Below are 19,016 nucleotides of genomic sequence, written 5' to 3' on the forward strand. Positions count from 1 at the left end.
TGTAATTCAAAGAGTGTAATACACACAATAACTCCTAATCAGGAACACACTGCAATGAAACCAGCTTCTGTGTCATGATGAAGTTTTGACATGTGCGAAGGTATAACTGACTCAAACACATTTCATGCCCCAGATTCTCATTCAGCTGCTATCCACCCGCCGTGATTTGTGTGTGAGTTTAGATTTGCATCCAAAGATGTGAGCAATTTTCCAAAACATATTTCCGTGTTTGCGTTCGTCTTGGATCTGCGCAGAGCTCTTTCCCAAACGCTAAGGTCTTTTTGCGCAGATTATATGTGCGCTAATGATTGCGCAGACTATTAGTGGCGTATATTCGCTCCCTCTGTTCACCAATTGATTATTTTATCTTTGGAGAAAACTATCTGCGGGTGGAGCAAAAAAAGGGATTAAAGTAATAGGTGTTTGCTAGTGTGAGAAGCAGGCAACCCTTTAAAGAAATGGCACTCCGTTGTATTTTAAGATCTGTACCAAACTCGTTGCAAGGTATAATTTAATTTATTTCAGTACTAGATCTGAATATTAATATAGGAGCTACTGAGGTGTGCATAATACTTTTGTACCTGCAGTGTATATACCATAGGGTAATCGTAATGACATTACCGTTAGCTGGTGCTACCAAAGCTCAACAGAATTTCTGAAACTGGCGTGTATCCAAGCACTCTAAAATATTTCATGGTGTTAGCAATAGCCATTGATCGTAGTGCTAATCTGGCTTGTGATATGCATAGCTGTTGTGTATGAATTTCTCGTCATTATTCTTATGTTACATTACATTACGTCTACAGCCACGTTAGCTGTAGGCATGAATTGTGTAAATTTTCTGTAGATGGCCTGTGCAGTGGTTGAGAGGTGTTGCTTATTTAAACTAATGTATCATTGTCAAATACATTAAATGGAAACAGAAGTTTATGTACGTTGCATTAGTGTCTAAACCTCACAGTGTATCAGCCTTTGCTAGGAAAATAACTGTAGTTTTTCTGTAATTGGATTATACATAGTACATAGGTGTGTACATTGCAGCCACTAAGATACTCTCATTTCTTATCTGTGTTCCTTCACATTCATTTAAAACATTTGGCAAAATAAATGCAAATTTTAAACTCACCGTAATGTAATGAGTACAGTGTTCAATAAGTAGGTAAGTTGATGTGTTTAGTCACTTCTGAGCATGAATGAACTTCGAATAATGCAGTAATTAGTTGTAGAGTTCATAAATTTTGATTGACAATAGTCTTGGCTCCATTTACTCATGTGGAGTTGCATGCAGTGTCAAAGCAATGGTGATTCTGCGTACTATGTGTGACCCGATGACAGATTATTTTTATCATGACAAAGATAGTATTTTAGTCTGTTGCTAAAACGGTGTTAGGTGTAATGAAAGGAGAGGTAGATCCAGGTGGTGTTCAGGAGTCTCCTGCCATTAACACACAAAGGATTGTTGTATGAACATTTTGCAGAAATTCATACTTCCATCATTTGCATGCCATGATAAATTATTACATGCTGAACAGCTGAAATCTGCATCCAAACAGTAAAATTATAAAGATCTGAAATTGAAAATTGCACACTATTCTGACACAGATTTTACAGTTCTGTTGACAGTGGGTTCTCCAAAGTCTGTTAGTTAGGTTAAAAAAGAGAGAGAGAGATGCTAAAGAAATTAAGAGGTATATGGAGGATGTAGTCATATTCATTGGAATTGTAGAAAAACCTGAATTAGGTGATCATTCTTGAGTTTGAGTGTCATTTAGCACTGCTATCGGGAGAGATATTTGGTGTTGCTCAAAAGTACTGTGTATTACAGTATTTAATTTAGGTTAGTGCTCTTTTTCATTTCCTGTTAACTTTCATCTGCCTGTTCAACCAATTGGTTTTGTCTCTTTCTGTTTAGGAGGGGGAGGATAGCTGCTGTATGTTGTTTGTTGAGTAGATCTTTATCTTGCATACCTTCTGCTGAAACTGTTACCTATTTTCATCATTTCCTGCACAGTTACTTTCTTTCCTCCACTGCTAAGTCGTCCTCATTTCATTTTTTGTTTGTTATGTTCTGACCTTTTCTTGACGTGTTGAGTTGAAAGATAGAAAAGAAAATTTGTTGCTATCTGTTGTTCAGCTTTCATATTTGCTGTTTTCCATGGATTTATTAACTATGCATGTCTAAACTTCTGATATGCCAACAGCAGTACTACTTCAGATGCACATTACTTCGGATCTAATCTGAGAAATGCCATTGATTGCAGTTTGCCTGGTACTACACATGAATTATTCTTTGTCCTTTAAAATATGTAAACATGACAGACAAATGAAGATTTCTAATTGACCGAAGTGTATTGTTTAAGATAATAAACTATGATTAAAAGATTGGAGACTTGAAACTGTTGCTCTAATTGTCGTAATTATTGCTCTGCACCGTACTCAATAATATTTCATTTTCATGGTTGATTTCAAGTCATTTTTCATAGTGATGATATTATTTTCCCAAAATGTTGTCCAAGAACACATTCTTATGTTGCTGCCAATAAAGCATTACACAAGGTATGCAACTAAAGACTAGAACAGGGGTAGTATCAACCAAGGCACTTTTTCTCTATGGTATATATTTTGGCTTTCTCATAGCCAATGGGAGAATAGTATCGTGTGTTTTGAGTGCTGGAATTGAAATCATTGGAACATATTCTTAACATGTTCTGAAACTGATTGTTTGGTTGTGGTTTATGAGGAAAGGCTCAACTACAGTTACTGAACAATTAGAGTATTGATGTCATCTTATATCATGAGCCTCTGATTATTATTATTTTTATTATGCTTACTGTCTTGGGAACTTCAGGGATTATAACCAGTTTTCCTGAAGTGATTACACATTCCGTGGTCATAGTCAAGTTGGGATTTGGCACAGTTACTTCAATTCATCGGTGATCAACATGTGTGCTTACTGCTTTGAACATGCTGTTGACAAACTGCTTTGCTCTCATGTCAGGACTCACAGTGAACACCACCAACATTTCTCTGTATAACAAGTAAGTGAATGTGTTGTCCCTGATCTTGACTCTTACCAAGAAACGGTGGTGATTTATGACAGTTATGTTGGATGCATCATTTAAGTGATAATAATTTTGTAATATTTTTTTTGCTGGATAAAGTGCTTTTATTTAATGGGGTCTGACTATTAGCATGTTCATCAAAATATTAAATTATCAAATCTAAGATTTGTATATCATACAGTGCCATCAGATTACATTGTATCACTTAATGCTCCCTTGTCATTTTCCAGTATGTAAGAAGTTGTCTACAAGCAGCAGCCCCTTGTACAGATTAGGGTCAGCAGTGAGAAAGATGGATTTTCATCCTTCGCTTGTCAATCTTTCAAAGGCAAACAGGAGTGATTATACGAATCTCTATAGCAACAGAACACAGGCAACATATTTGGTCTGTGCCAGAAATTTTGCTGTTAGCAGTGTGAAAAATGAAGCAGAAAAATCACATGGAGGGGACCATACTAAGTTGTGGAGTGCGGAACGCATACTTGCTGCTGGACTGCTCGGTGTGGTCCCTGTAGCATTAATTTTTCCATCGCAACCACTGGACTGTCTTCTTGCCTTGTCTCTTGTGATGCATAGTCACTGGTAAGAATATTTTATTTTTAATGTGATATGTAATCCTTATTGTATCTTTTTCTTATAAATTTTAGATTATAATGTGAAAGAAAAATGATTCTGACAAACCAGCTGCCCCTGTTTCCTGTAGTTCAGGATTATTCAGCACTTGTTCTAAAAAAAAAAGTTTAAAGGCAATGAACAGAATTACAGAAAGCATAATATTTTAATTAATATGATTTGCTGAAAACTTCTCAGATTGTTTCACATGTACAGCTAGCCAGTTTCAGAAACTCCTCGTTTCACCACACTTTGGGTTTGTTGAATGTAGGCTCTCCAATCAGTGGGTATGTAACAACCACTTGACCAACTGCCACCTTGGTTGTGGTGGCACAGGGATAATAGCGTACCAATATTCTAACAATGGAAAATCTAGGACGGAATAACAACAACATTATGTAGGACGTTGAGTCACTGACAGGTACAAGAAAAATGCTGCTATATGTCAGCTTTCGGTCAAAAGGCATTCTTCTGAAGCAGAAGTCACGTACACATTCATACAAGCACAACTCGTGTACACATATGCACTGCCTGTGGCTGCTGTGGCCAGGCTGAGTCACAGCTGTGCGTGTTGGGAGCAGCAATCAGGTGTGGTTGCTGGGGGAAGGAGGTGGCATGGGGTGGGGTGGGATGGTGGGAAGATGTATGGGACAGGTCATGCATCTAGGTCATATTGCAGTAATATGAGCCATGCGGCAAGGGGTTGGGAGTAGGGATGTAGAAGGATATCACGTAGGTTTGGGGGCAACAGAATACCACTGTGCAAAGGGTGGGAAGGTTAGTGGATGGCATAGTCTACATTTCAGGGCATGATGACAAGAGGTAGTTGAAACCCTCGCAGAGAATGTGAAACCGTTGTTCTGTTACTAGGTGATACTGAGTCGAGAGGGGACTCCTCCTTTGTGGCTGGGCAGTGAATCTTTGGGGTTGGTAGGTGATTGGAAGGACAAGACTCGATCTGTTTCTGTACAAGATAGGGAGGTTAATTTCGGTCTGTGAAGGCCTCAGTGAGACTACATTCCACCAGAATCAAATCACTTTCTACCCCATTCAATTCATCTGTTTGGCCTCAACTCAACAAGCCACATTTTTCAGTGTTGACCTCTACCTCAAGGGTGAGTACAGCAGTACTTCTGTTCAAATCGAACCTACCAACCACCAGCAATACCTCCAATTCGACAGTTGCCACCCATTCCATACCTAGAAGACCCTTCTATACAGCCTAGTAACTTGTGGACATCACATCTGCAGTGAAAAGCATTCCCTCTCCAAATATACCATGGGTCTCACTGATGCCTTCAGAGGCCGAAATTATCCCCCCAACTTTGTACAGAAACAATCTCCCTTGCCTTGTTTCTTCAGTCACCTAACCTCCCAAATACCCACAGTCTAGCCACAAGTAGCAGCACTCTCCTCATAACTCAGTACCACCCAGGACTGGAGCAAGCGAAGCACATTCTCCACCAAGGATTTGACTACCTGCTGTGCCCTAAAATGAGAAACAGCGTGCCCACTATCTTTCCAAATTTTCCCACAGTGGTATTCCACTGCCCTTCAGATCTATGCAATACCCTTGTTGTCCATTTCTACTCCACCCCTGCTCCCTACCCCTTGCCTCGTGGCTCATATTCCTGCAATAGATGCAAGATCTCCCGTACATCCTCCCACCCACTCCAGTCTGATCATGGTCATCTCCTATCCCATCAAAGGCAGGGCTATTTGTGAAAGCAGTCATGTGATCTACAAACTAAGCTGCAACTACTTTGCTTTTGATATGGACATGGCAACTAGCAAGGTATCTGAAACTTCCTGTCAGATTAAAACTGTGTGCCGGACCAAGACTCGGACTCGGGACCTGTGCCTTTCGTGGGCAAGTGCTCTACCAACTGAGCTACCCAAGCACGACTCACGCCCCATCCTCACAGCTTTACTTCTGCCAGTACCTCGTCTCTGCCAGGAAGTTTCATATCAGCACACACTCCGCTGCAGAGTGAAAATCTCAGTTTTGGGAACAAGTTACTTGTCTTCATGAATGGCCGCTGAAACTGTGGCCAAGAGGTAGCTGGACTATCCAGTTGTCAAACATACTGCTCAACACAATGTGCTTCACTTCATGACTGTTTCACAGCCTGCATCATCTGGATCCTTCCTGCCAACACCAGCTTTTTTGAATTGGACAGGTGGAAACTCTCCTTGCAATATCTTCTATGTCCCCGTAACCCCCTAGCGTCAGCCTTCGCTAGTTCCTGTCATCCACTTACTATACCCTTTCCTGCTCCCAATCCAACACAACACAGTACACAGCTTTCTAGTTTGCCTACACAACCTCTAGTCTTTTTCCCCCTTCCCTACTTCTCTCCTTTTGTGCTCCCTTCCCAACCCCAACCCCCCCCCCCCCCCAAAAAAAAGTTTCAAATTGCTTGTGGAAGCCTTATCCTGTCACCACCATGTCAGTGCTTGCGCCCACAAGCAGCACTACACCTTTCCCAACCTCTCCTTGATATCTCCACCTCCCAGGCCATCACCCACACCTGATTGCGCAGTTACGACTCAGTCCAGCAACAGCACCCAGAGACAGTGGTTGTATGTGTGAGTTGTGCTTATGTGAATGTATTTTCAGCTTCAGGAGGAGGCATTTTGGCTGAAAGCTAAAATGTATAGCAGTCTTTCGTAGTGCCTGTCCGCAACTCAGTATCCCCTCTATGTGATGTGGATACCCACGCTCTGTTGTTCATAATTTCAGAATAGTATATAAATGAAAGAAAAAATTGTAGAATTGAGTTGTGGCATTATCAGTAAGTATTCTAGAACCAACCTGGTCCCACTTAACGTGCAACACCCCTCAGAAACATGTTATCACAGGCGAATGATTTAATTTTCTGTATGATATTCAATACAAAAATGGGCCAGTTTAAAACAGAAATAGTGGCCTAACTGCAGTTGGCATCACCATCTTTATCATGTTGATTCTTCCTACGTATGTGGCTTATGCTACCAAAGTTACATGCTACAGTTACTTAGTCAGTCCATCAGATGTTTCATTGATAGTATTCAGATACATATTTACTTGACCACATCTGCATGTTCCCATATTTGGAGCCTGCTGTTTGAACTTAAAGCAAGTGTTACACTTTCATTCATCACCATTAATGACTGACTGAATTACTCCAGTAATGCTATAAGTCATTACTCCAGTAGTGCTGTAAGTCATAAATAATAACCTGATTTTTCATAACTGTTGCTCACTTAAGTTTTGTCGACATACCTCCGAGCCATCTATCAATCTCAAAAAGTCTTCCACAAATAGCAAATTGACACCAAATGCAAACTTGGGATTCACCAGTTCATAAACTGATTTCTTCCTGCTGCTGATTATCATTCAATTGTGCAAGAATATTTAGCAGGAGAGGAACATTCTTAGCTGAATATACACTGCTGCATTAACAACAACTCATTGTGGTACTGCTAAATGCAGTCTTCAACTGATCATCAAGCTCATGTAAGCTCCTTACAACAAATAATTTTACTTTAAATTTTAAAAAATTCTAATTCTATCATCCCATACTTTTTTTTTACAATCTGATGTTTTCTTGTCCTCTTCAAAACGAGTGAGGTGAGACAAGTTGTTGTTGTTGTTGTTGTTGTTGTTGTTGTTGTTGTTGCTGCTGCTGCTGCTGCTGCTGCTGCTGCATACTTATATTATGATATATGTAGACTTTGCTATCATTATTGTAGTAAAAGGGGCTTTTTTTAAATCATTGTTTTGCTCCAGTAGGGATATTTCCAGGATACATACATGTACCACCAGTGAGATACTCTTGAACAAAATTCTTGACAGTAGTCTATTTGTAAAGAACATTCACAAATTTCCTCTTGGTAGAGTTGTTCTGCAGAAACAGAAGAATGTGCATTATATGTGGAATTTTTTTCAGGATGAAAATTCCTGGCAGATTAAAACCGTGGACAGAGTTGAGACTCGAACTCGGGACCTTTGCCTTTCGCGGGAAAGTGCTCTACCGACCGAGCTATCCATACATGACTCACAACCTGTCCTCACAGCTTCAGTACTGTCAGTACCTCGTCTTCTACCTTCCACTTTGCTGCAGAGTGAAAATCTCATTCTGGAAATATCCTGCAAGCTATGGCTAAGCCACGTCTCCGCATATCCTTTCTTCCAGGAGTGCTTGTTCTGCAAGGTTTGCAGAAGAGCTTCTGTGAAGTTCGGAAGGTAGAAGATGAGGTACTGGCAGAATTGAAGCTGTGAGGACGGGTTGTGAGTTGTGCTTGGGTAGCTCAGTCAGTAGAGCACTTGCCAGCGAAAGGCAAAGGTCCCTGAGTTCGAGTCTCAACCTGGCACACAGTTTTAATCTGCCAGGAAGTTTCATACCAGTGCACACTCCAGTGCAGAGTGAAAATCTCATTCTTTTCTCAGGACATTTGTATTACTTTCATTCACGAAATTGTGACAAAAACTGGGTGAATATGCTTTGTTGCAGCATCCTACGAATCCAGGTTGGCAGTTGGACGAGCAATTTTATATAGTTAGTGACTGAAAAGCAACCTTGCAGTGCAGTGAGTCCGTGGTGCATTGAAAGGGAAGGGCAGAGGGGGGGAAGGTTAGTGAGAGAATCTTCACACTGGTTTGTTGCAACAATAATACACATTTGTTTACATAAAACTTTGGTTGCAGCTGTACTGATTGCAACTTTAGAAATATTTTTGAGAGTTGTACTTTCAGCAAGAACGATTCCTTCTTTCTGACTATTACTCAGGGCCAGAGCTACTCCAAAAGATATATTAAATTATTTTTTATTAATATATTACCAAATTTGAATCATCTGGAGGTATTTAGAATTCTTCCATGCGGATTTAAATGACTACAGTCAACGTTTTTAGAATCATGGATATGACTGGTGTATTTCAAATAGGCGTCAGCTAGTGTGGATGCAGTGACTTGAAATGGTGGTTTTCTTGTATGGAATACAGCTCTTATGGGCTTCTAGAAGGCTTAAACTAGCTGTGCATAAAGAAGTCTTACCAATCTCCACATTAGTTTCAATTTCCATTGCTTACAACAAATGGGAATCAGTGTGACTGTATCATCACTCTCAACTCTGTCTCTCTGAACTTCTCTTTTGTGCTCTGAAGTGCAATCAATCAACATTCACTATTTTTGTTTTGATAGTTTTAAAGATACTTTCTTGTTTCTGCCATTGCAAATTCTGTCCACTTAGTAATGCTATGCCAGGTTTGTCAATGTCTCACTTCAGTCCGCTAGATTACAGTAAAATAAGCATCATCACACAGCGATAATTTCATGAGAAGAGTCATTTCATAGAGGGACAAAACTGTGTCATTACTTTTAGGTGCTAATAAGTTCCTTCTAATGTTTTTTGCTTGATAAAGTGTATTAGCATTACTGAAAACAGATTTTGTCGTATTTGCGTTGTTTTCACAGATAGGTGTTACATAGAATTGTCAGAAAATACATATTTTCAGTCGTATTGAAGGGGACAGTAGAATTGGTAAAACTTTGCAGCGCTTAAGAATTTGACCACATTGGTAATAGTCACAGCCTTTCCAAAGTATGGAAAGCAAAAGCCTCATCTCATTTTTACCCAAATGTCCTGTTGCTATTACAACAGTGTAAGTGGATGTCATTTTCTTTTCCTTAGCTGTTCATTTGGCTGTTGCTTGCTTTAGTACAGGTGATTGGAAAGTCAGTCATGTGAAACATTTTTGCTGAACTTCTGTAATAAAATGGAAAGGGAAATAAGAGCTATTGTTATGCTTACTTTTTGTCATATGTCTTCCAATCATTTACAAATGTGCATTGATTTTCCCATTATCAGAACTACTTACAGGTATAAACAGCACTAACCTTTCTTACTATATTAGCATTAAATACTAAATACAATAAAAGTCATAATACACTCCTGGAAATTGAAATAAGAACACCGTGAATTCATTGTCCCAGGAAGGGGAAACTTTATTGACACATTCCTGGGGTCAGATACATCACATGATCACACTGACAGAACCACAGGCACATAGACACAGGCAACAGAGCATGCGCAATGTCGGCACTAGTACAGTGTATATCCACCTTTCGCAGCAATGCAGGCTGCTATTCTCCCATGGAGACGATCGTAGAGATGCTGGTTGCAGTCCTGTGGAATGGCTTGCCATGCCATTTCCACCTGGCGCCTCAGTTGGACCAGCGTTCGTGCTGGACGTGCAGACCGCGTGAGACGACGCTTCATCCAGTCCCAAACATGCTCAATGGGGGACAGATCCGGAGATCTTGCTGGCCAGGGTAGTTGACTTACACCTTCTAGAGCACGTTGGGTGGCAAGGGATACATGCGGACGTGCATTGTCCTGTTGGAACAGCAAGTTCCCTTGCCGGTCTAGGAATGGTAGAACGATGGGTTCGATGACGGTTTGGATGTACCGTGCACTATTCAGTGTCCCCTCGACGATCACCAGTGGTGTACGGCCAGTGTAGGAGATCGCTCCCCACACCATGATGCCGGGTGTTGGTCCTGTGTGCCTCGGTCGTATGCAGTCCTGATTGTGGCGCTCACCTGCACGGCGCCAAACACGCATACGACCATCATTGGCACCAAGGCAGAAGCGACTCTCATCGCTGGAGACGACACGTCTCCATTCGCCCCTCCATTCACGCCTGTCGCGACACCACTGGAGGCGGGCTGCACGATGTTGGGGCGTGAGCGGAAGACGGCCTAACGGTGTGCGGGACCGTAGCCCAGCTTCATGGAGACGGTTGCGAATGGTCCTCGCCGATACCCCAGGAGCAACAGTGTCCCTAATTTGCTGGGAAGTGGCGGTGCGGTCCCCTACGGCACTGCGTAGGATCCTACGGTCTTGGCGTGCATGCCTGCGTCGCTGCGGTCCGGTCCCAGGTCGACGGGCACGTGCACCTTCCGCCGACCACTGGCGACAACATCGATGTACTGTGGAGACCTCACGCCCCACGTGTTGAGCAATTCGGCGGTACGTCCACCCGGCCTCCCGCATGCCCACTGTACGCCCTCGCTCAAAGTCCGTCAACTGCACATACGGTTCACGTCCACGCTGTCGCGGCATGCTACCAGTGTTAAAGACTGCGATGGAGCTCCGTATGCCACAGCAAACTGGCTGAGACTGACGGCGGCGGTGCACAAATGCTGCGCAGCTAGCGCCATTCGACGGCCAACACCGCGGTTCCTGGTGTGTCCGCTGTGCCGTGCGTGTGATCATTGCTTGTACAGCCCTCTCGCAGTGTCCGGAGCAAGTATGGTGGGTCTGACACACCGGTGTCAATGTGTTCTTTTTTCCATTTCCAGGAGTGTAATAGCAGTTTGACAGTGATGTTGATGACAAAATGCATAAAATTTCGCTTGTGTTGCACAAGGCTAAAAACAATGAAATATACTTTTCTTAATTAAAATAAGAAAGAAACCCATTGATTATAGTGTAGTGGCTCAGAAATTGTATGGATAAAAGTGAGAAAAGTTTGCCCCCATAACTGAGTGCCCAGCATGTCGGTACTACCATGCACAGAACCTGGGTTCTATTCCTGGTACTGTCCGGAATATTTCTTTTGTGGGAGGACTAGAATGGGGCTCACTCAACCTTATGATACCAACTGAGGAGCTACTTGAATGAGGAGCAGCAGCTTCCAGAACCAGTAAGCTGACTGTGGCTAGGAGACTGGTGTGCTGACACCATGACCCTCCATAATGCATCTAATTGATGCCATGTGGCAGAGAATGATACGGCAGCCTGTTGGCACCTCATTGTCAATGTGCCTGGTCATACAGTGTAGTTTTAATTTTTAAAAGTGAGAAAGAGGAAATATATGTTCTGCTCAAGGCAGAATGGTTGTATTTATAACATGAACTTCAATTGCTAATATTGTGAGGAAGGCAGAACAAGTAGAGGATGCAACAAATCTGCTAAAGAGACTGCCTACACTACACTTGTCAGTCTTCTTCTAGGCTAGTGCTATAAGGTATGGGATCCTTACCAGATAGTGTTGACAGAAGACATATCAAAAAAGTGCATAGAATGTATGAACCCTCTGCCATACACATGAGTGTAGTGTGAATCACGGAATGGGCGTGTAGACGTAGAAGTCTTTGTAAAAATCTCAAGATTGAAGCATCTCTGGTTTTAGTTATCAAACAGTGTGCTTGCCAAGTATGTAACTTAGCATTTTTCCCTTCATTTTGTATCCTCATACTTTTTATTATAAGTAAGTCAACAAAACTAGAAATAGTTTCATATCCAGATTTGAAACAATGTTGCTGAGATGTATTGTTCGCATAATGGTTTTGTTACAGATGTATGAAATTTCTGCAGAAGTTAACAAATTGCTTTGTTAATTTATTACTTGTAATTGTGGAACTAAAAATGCATCTCATATTTGTTCCAGGGGTATTGAAGCAATTGTTGTGGACTATGTGCGGCCTATAATTTTTGGAAAAACTTTTCCAGTAATTGCACATGCTTTGGTTTATGTGCTTTCAATATCAACATTGACAGGCTTACTGTTTTTGATTTTCAATGATTGTGGCTTTGCCAATGCCATTCACTTACTGTGGAAACTGTAATTGTGAAACAGTTTCAGAACTAATTAGTATATGAAGTGTGTACTTAAATTAAGTAACATTATGTACATAAAATTTGACTGCAATACAATCATGTAAAGTAATTATTTATTAAATGGTCTTGGTAACTAAAAGTCATTCTTATTACTTTGGTGAATTCAACAAATGGCGATACACTGTAATTGTGAAACATTAATATTGTTAGAGATGTTTCCTTAGGAAGATGAAGTTAGAAATCAAAGTGAAAACTAAACCACAGTAGAAGATAAAACAGAGCTTTTATGGTATATTGATAATTTTTACTTTTGGACTGTGTAACTACGACTGAATGAAACACAATTTTCATGCCATACACATTTCGCCTTTACTCTCTGCAAGGCATCTTCAGTGGCAGTTTGTGTGGACAATTTTCTACATGTTATGTTTCTGTTTCCATTTTTTGTATTGTTCCTCTTCTTACAATTGCCACTTGGGGTTTTTGTTTTCCACATTTCACAACACTAGGAACTGAACACTTGTTTTCATCTGACAGTCAGCAACACAAACCAAAACATTGCATCAAAACAAGTTTTCAGTTCCTAGTGCTGTGAAATGTGGGAAATAAAAACCCAAAGTGGCAATTATAAGAAGAGGAACAGCACCAAAATGGAACAGAAAGATAACATGTACAAAATCATTCACACAACCTGCCACTGAAGATGCCTTGCAGATAGTAAAGGTGAAACGAGTATGGCATGAAAATTGTTTCATTCAGTTGTAGTTAGACAGTCCAAAAGTAAAAATTACCAGTATACTGTAATATTACACACAATGGAGGAAGACATGGCTACAAAAGTTGAAGATGTTACAACTGAGCTTACTGAAACTAAATTTAAAGGGAAATGGATAATGATATTCCAGAATTCAAGAAGTGCAATGCTCCAATATAAGATGTCACTCTCGGTAAACCAGGGTAAGAAAGAGAGAGCGCGCGCGCGCGCGCGCTCACACACACACACACACACACACACACACACACACACACACACACACAGAGAGAGAGAGAGAGAGAGAGAGAGAGAGAGAGAGAGAGAGAGAGAGAGAATTATTTCGGATCTCCCCGTTGATTAAAAAAAAAAAAAAAGTGTTACAGATCATTAGATTGTATAATGTAATTGGATAGGTAAAAAATCTACTTTCCAAGCAGTGGCAGGAGAACACACATATAAAGGTATTAAAGTTCGCAACCTTCTGGAACCAGGGGGTCCTTCTTCTGGCAGAAGGGGAAGAAAGGGGAGTGAAGGAAAAGGACTGATGAGGTTTGGTTATCATCATTGAAGGCAACAAGCAACAAATGGAGTAAAAATTCACTAAATAACTCACCACGATCACATTTTATGTTTGCACTGACTCACAACAGAGTGTTCAGAACACTGCTGAATGCTCACTGGCTGTCGGAGGATGCATGGCGTATGTTCACAGAACAAGCTTAAACTCGACCGCATCACCAGTCTTTCACTTTTACACATGAGGGTATTTACAGTAACAAGTTTAATATATGCTTGGATAATCTTAAGTAGAAACAAATCTTTTTGGCATTCCCATTTTTAATACATCGATGAGAGTGCAGTATTTCAGTGACAGTCTGAAAAAATTCAGGCTGATTGCAAAATCAAAAATGTTTTTGTTTGTAATTCTGTATTATTGTCTCAAAAGTGTTGCAGTGTGCTCTAATGTGCGTATTTTAATCATTTCAAATTATTAGCTAACTTTCATAACAAATTTTATAGTTAGAAAATTCATAACAATAAAAAAAACGTTACAGCTGTGCCGCATCTTTCCCAAAGAACCACCCTGTGAAAATAAAATCTACCAGTCAGGTAAGTTTGAGGTATTTTTGGCACTAGCAGAAACAGATTGCATGTCAGTCAGTTTGTACATGAAAATAATGTTGTCTGGGTCCATTGTTTTATTCTTTTTTTCTTTTTCTCAGATTTTGCAACATTTTGTTATCTCAACGGTTCTCTTTTTTCAGTTTCGGATTCCCTTTGTTTCTTGTGTAATGCAAACGAATTGTTGAATTTTAAATTCTTTTGTTTGTACATGGCACCAAGTCTGATTGAAGCAAAACAGCATTCATTGGCTTGGGAGACTGACTGGCAAGCAAGCAACTAACATTTAGAGAGGTGTCCTTAAGTTCCCTTTCAACAGAGGGAATGTAAGCACACACTAACAACAGTTGATTCAGTCAGTATATTAGGGCTTGCTACCCTTTACTTGTATGCGTGAACAAGCATTCAAACCAGAGGAAACTGAAGGGAAGAGAACAGAACACAAGATAATGAACATAGCCTTTGAACACTGCATTATCCTTTTTTGGCACTAATAAACTACATAGTTAGCCCTAATCCAAACCTTGATATTCAGAGAGGATTATTTTGCATGTATGTGTACCCTTTTTGACAATGCAAGCAAAATGACCAAAGAAAGGAAGAACTTTAAGTGCCTCAATTTATACATAAATGTGAAACCTGTGGAAGTCGTGCTGTACTTAACACTGTGTTGCAGCTCCAATTTTCCATAGCTTTAGTCCGCAACTTTGCATTTATGTCAGTTGACACTTTTTGCTGGCTGCTCATGACAATGGAGATGAAATTTAAAAACAGAACACTGATTATTGATGTCAGATATAACCTGAAGAAAGACTACATGTACACACTGGTCATTAGCAGTCATAGATATGAATGTTAGTGATTTTTCGCATTTCAGTAGTTGCTATATAGAGTACATATAAAGGAGATAATGTTAGTACAATATGATCAATTAAATGTGAAATATACGTATAAAATGGCACTTAGGCAACTTGATAAACTCTGCTGTATAGTTTGTATCAGCCATGTAATCACAGATACTTTGAACGTAAGCATAAAGGCCGCGCGGGGTATCTGAGCGGTCTGAGGTGCCTTGTCACGGTCCATGTGGCTGAGCATGCTGTTGGCCACGGTCAGCCGCCTTCAGGCTGCTGCCTCGAAGTGCAGCGATGGCGGAGAGTCTGGCGCGTCACTTGAGACACCCCAGGTGTCTCTTGCTGCGTACGCTGACTCAGCCGCCGAGGCACCTTCTGGTGTACCCGGCACGTTGGTACTGAACTCACCTCAGGGTGAGTGGTGGACTGCAACGCGTTCGCGTCGCTCGAGGCGGAGGGCCAATGTGGAAGCTGGCTGGCTGGCCTCGCTCGTTCATCATGTCAGTGGGCAGGTGGCTGCTCCTTCAGCAGGACCCGAGCAGGCACACGGGGGCAAAGGCTTGCTGGTTATTGGGAGCTCCAACGTTAGGCGGGTGATGGAGTCTATTAGGGACATAGCGTACAGGGCTGCAAAGAAATCCAACGTGCACTCGGTTTGTCTGCCAGGGGGGCATCATCCAAGATGTGGAGGCGGCGTTGCCTGTGGCTATCGAGTGTACGGGGTGCAGTCGTCTGCAAGTAGTTGCTCACGTCGGCACAAATGATGCCTGTTGCTTGGGTTCTGAGGCGATCCTTAGTTCGTACAGGTGGCTGGCGGATTTGGTGAAGACCGCTGGCCTCGCACGTGGGGTGCAAGCAGAGCTCTCTATTTGCAGCATCATTCCCAGAGTGGATCAGGGTCCTTTGGTTTTTGAGCCGAGTGGAGGGTCTGAACCAGAGGCTTCGTCTACTCTGTGACGGTCTTGTGCTGCAGATTTCTAGGCTTGCGCTATTGGGTGGGGAATTGTAGGACGCCCCTAGATAGGTCAGGGGTGCTCTACACAAAGGAAGTGGCTACTCAGGTAGCAGAGTACTTGTGGCGTGCACATGGGGGTTTTTTAGGCTGGGCAGTAATGCGAGGTGTCCTGATGAACACTCACCAGTCAACGTGCAGGCAGGGAAATCAGGACGCGCTCAGTGTAAAGACACTTCAACTATCAAGATATTTGCAGTAAATTTTCAGAGTGTTCAGAATAAAGTTCCTGAATTTACTGCCGTCCAGGAAGCGTGTGGCGCGCAATTTATTCTCGGGACTGAGACGTAGCTGAACCCTGAGATAGGAAGTTCTGAAATATTTAGTGAGGGTTGGAACGTGTATCAGAAAGACAGATTAGACACCAAAGGAGTTGGTGTCTTCGTTGCAGTTGACAAAAATATTGTGTCTACTGAGGTTGAAGTAGAGTGTGATTGTGAAGTTATCTGGACACATTTAACAGGGCTAGAGGAAATAAAGTTAATTGTGGGGTGTTATTACCGGTCACCAGGTTCCATCGTGACAGATCTAGAATCGTTCAAAGGGAGTCTACATTCTGTATCGCAGAAGTACCCGTATCGTGCTATATTAGTCGGAAGCGACTTCAACCTATCTAGTATAGACTGGGATGTCTATGGATTCATTACAGGTGGTACAGACAAGCTGTCGTGTGAATTACTTTTGAACACATTATCCGAAAACTGTCTTGAGCAGCTAAATCGATAGCCAACGCGTAATGGAAATATTTTAGATCTGATTGCCACGAACAGACCAGACCTCAGACGGTGTCAGTGTTGAGACAGGGATTAGTGAACATGATTTCATTACTACTATGGTTACGAAAGTTAAAAAGTCGGTCAAGAAGGCTCAGAGAATATTCTTACTAGAAAGAGCAGATAAGCAGTTGTTAGCATCCCACTTAGTAAATGAATCGACTTCATTTACTTCTGGTACGATGGAAGTGAAAGAATTATGGTCAAATTTTAAACACATTGTAAATCACATATTGAACAAGTATGTGCCAAAAAGTGGGTTATGGACAGATAAGACCCACCGTGGTTTAACAGCGCAATTCGGAGAATGCTTAGGAAGCAAAGGCAGTTGCACTCGTGGTACAAGAAAGATTGGGAGAATGAGGACAGGCAAAAGTTAGTAGAGATTCGTGCTGCTGTAAAATGAGCAATGCACGAAGCATTCAACCACTACCACCGTCATACCTTAGCAAAAGATCTTGCTGAAAACCCAAGGAAATTCTGGTCTTACCTAAAATCGGTAAGTGGGTCAAAGGCTTCCATCCAGTCAGTCACTGATCAGTCTGGCCTGGCAACGGAAGACAACAAAATGAAAGCTGAAATTTTAAATTTAGCATTTGAGAAATCTTTCACGCAGGAGAATCGTACAAACATACCACTGTTTGAGTCTTGTACAGATTCCCGTATGGAGGACATAGTGATAGACATCCCTGGGGTTGTGAAGCAGCTGAATGGATTGAAAATAAATAAATTGCCAGGTCTTGATGGGCTTCCAATTCGGTTTTACAGGGAGTACTCTACTGCAGTGGCTCCTTACTTAGCTTGCGTTTATCGCGAATCTCTAGCCCAACATAAAGTCCCGGGTGACTGGAAAAAAAGTGCAGGTGACGCCTGTATATAAGAAGGGTAGAAGGATGGATCCTCAAAGTTAAAGACCAATATCCTTAACATCGGTTTGTTGCAGGATTCTCAAACATATTCTCAGTTTGAATATAATGAATTTCCTTGAGACAGAGAAGTTGCTGTCCATGCATCAGCATGGCTTTAGAAAGCATCGCTCCTGAGAAATGCAACTCGCCCCTTTTTTCGCATGATATCTTGCGAACCATGGATGAAGGGTATCAGACAGATGCCTTATTCCTTGACTTCTGGAAAGTGTTTGACTCGGTGCCCCACTGCAGACTCCTAACTAAGGAACGGCCATATGGGATTGGTTTCCAAGTATGTGAATGGCTCGAAGATTTCTTAAGTAATAGAACCCAGTGCGTTGTCCTCGATGGTGAGTGTTCATTGGAGGTGAGGGTATCATCTCAGGGAAGTGTGGTAGGTCCACTGTTGTTTTCTATCTACATGAATGATATTTTGGATAGGGTGGATAGCAATGTGCGGCTGTTTGTTGATGATGCTGTGGTGTACGGGAAGGTGTCGTCGTTGAGTGACTGTAGGAGGATACAAGATGACTTGGACAGGATTTGTGATTGGTGTACAGAATGGCAGCTAACTCTAAATATAGATAAATGTAAACTAATGCAGAGGAATAGGAAAAAGAATCCTGTAATGTTTGAATACTCCATTAGTAGTGTAGTGCTTGACACAGTCACATCGATTAAATATTTGGGCGTAACATTGCAGAGCGATATGAAGTGGGACAAGCATGTAATGGCAGTTGTAGGGAAGGCGGATAGTCATCTTCGGTTCATTGGTAGAATTTTGGGAAGATGTGGTTCATCTGCAAAGGAGACCGTTTATAAAACACTAATACGACCTATTCTTGAGTACTGCTCGAGCGTTTGGGATCCCTATCAGGTCGGATTGAGGGAGGATATAGAAGCAATTCAGAGGGGGGCTGCTAGATTTGTTACTGGTAGGTTTGAACATCATGCGAATGTTACGGAAATGCTTCAGGAACTTGGGTGGGAGTCTCTAGAGGAAAGGAGGTGTTCTTTTCACGAATCGCTACTGAGGAAATTAGAGAACCAGCATTTGACGCTGACTGCACTACAATTTTACTGCCGCCAACTTACATTTCGCAGAAAGACCACAAAGATAAGATAAGAGAGATTAGGGCTCATACAGAGGCATATAGGCAGTCATTTTTCCGTCATTTTGTTTGGGAGTGGAACAGGGAGAGAAGATGCTAGTTGCGGTACGAGATACCCTCCACCACGCACCGTTTGGTGTAGATGTAGATATAGGTCTGGAGTCTTCTCTCTCTTCATAACTGTGATCACTGTTGTCA

The 19,016-nt window shown here is 41.7% G+C and overlaps 1 protein-coding gene across 1 annotated transcript; it reads left to right on the plus strand.

Annotated features, from left to right (window-relative positions):
* The first annotated feature begins 349 nt into the window (after positions 1–349).
* On the plus strand, positions 350–12,422 carry LOC124711742 (succinate dehydrogenase [ubiquinone] cytochrome b small subunit, mitochondrial). The gene is made up of 3 exons (XM_047241956.1): positions 350–504; positions 3,293–3,644; positions 12,114–12,422. The coding sequence occupies exons 1-3, from the start codon at positions 459–461 to the stop codon at positions 12,289–12,291; spliced, it is 576 nt and encodes a 191-aa protein (XP_047097912.1). The 5' UTR covers positions 350–458; the 3' UTR covers positions 12,292–12,422.
* The last annotated feature ends 6,594 nt before the right edge of the window (positions 12,423–19,016 follow it).

This window comes from Schistocerca piceifrons, chromosome 1 (genome assembly GCF_021461385.2).
Source record: "Schistocerca piceifrons isolate TAMUIC-IGC-003096 chromosome 1, iqSchPice1.1, whole genome shotgun sequence".
Taxonomy (NCBI): Eukaryota; Metazoa; Arthropoda; class Insecta; order Orthoptera; family Acrididae; genus Schistocerca; species Schistocerca piceifrons.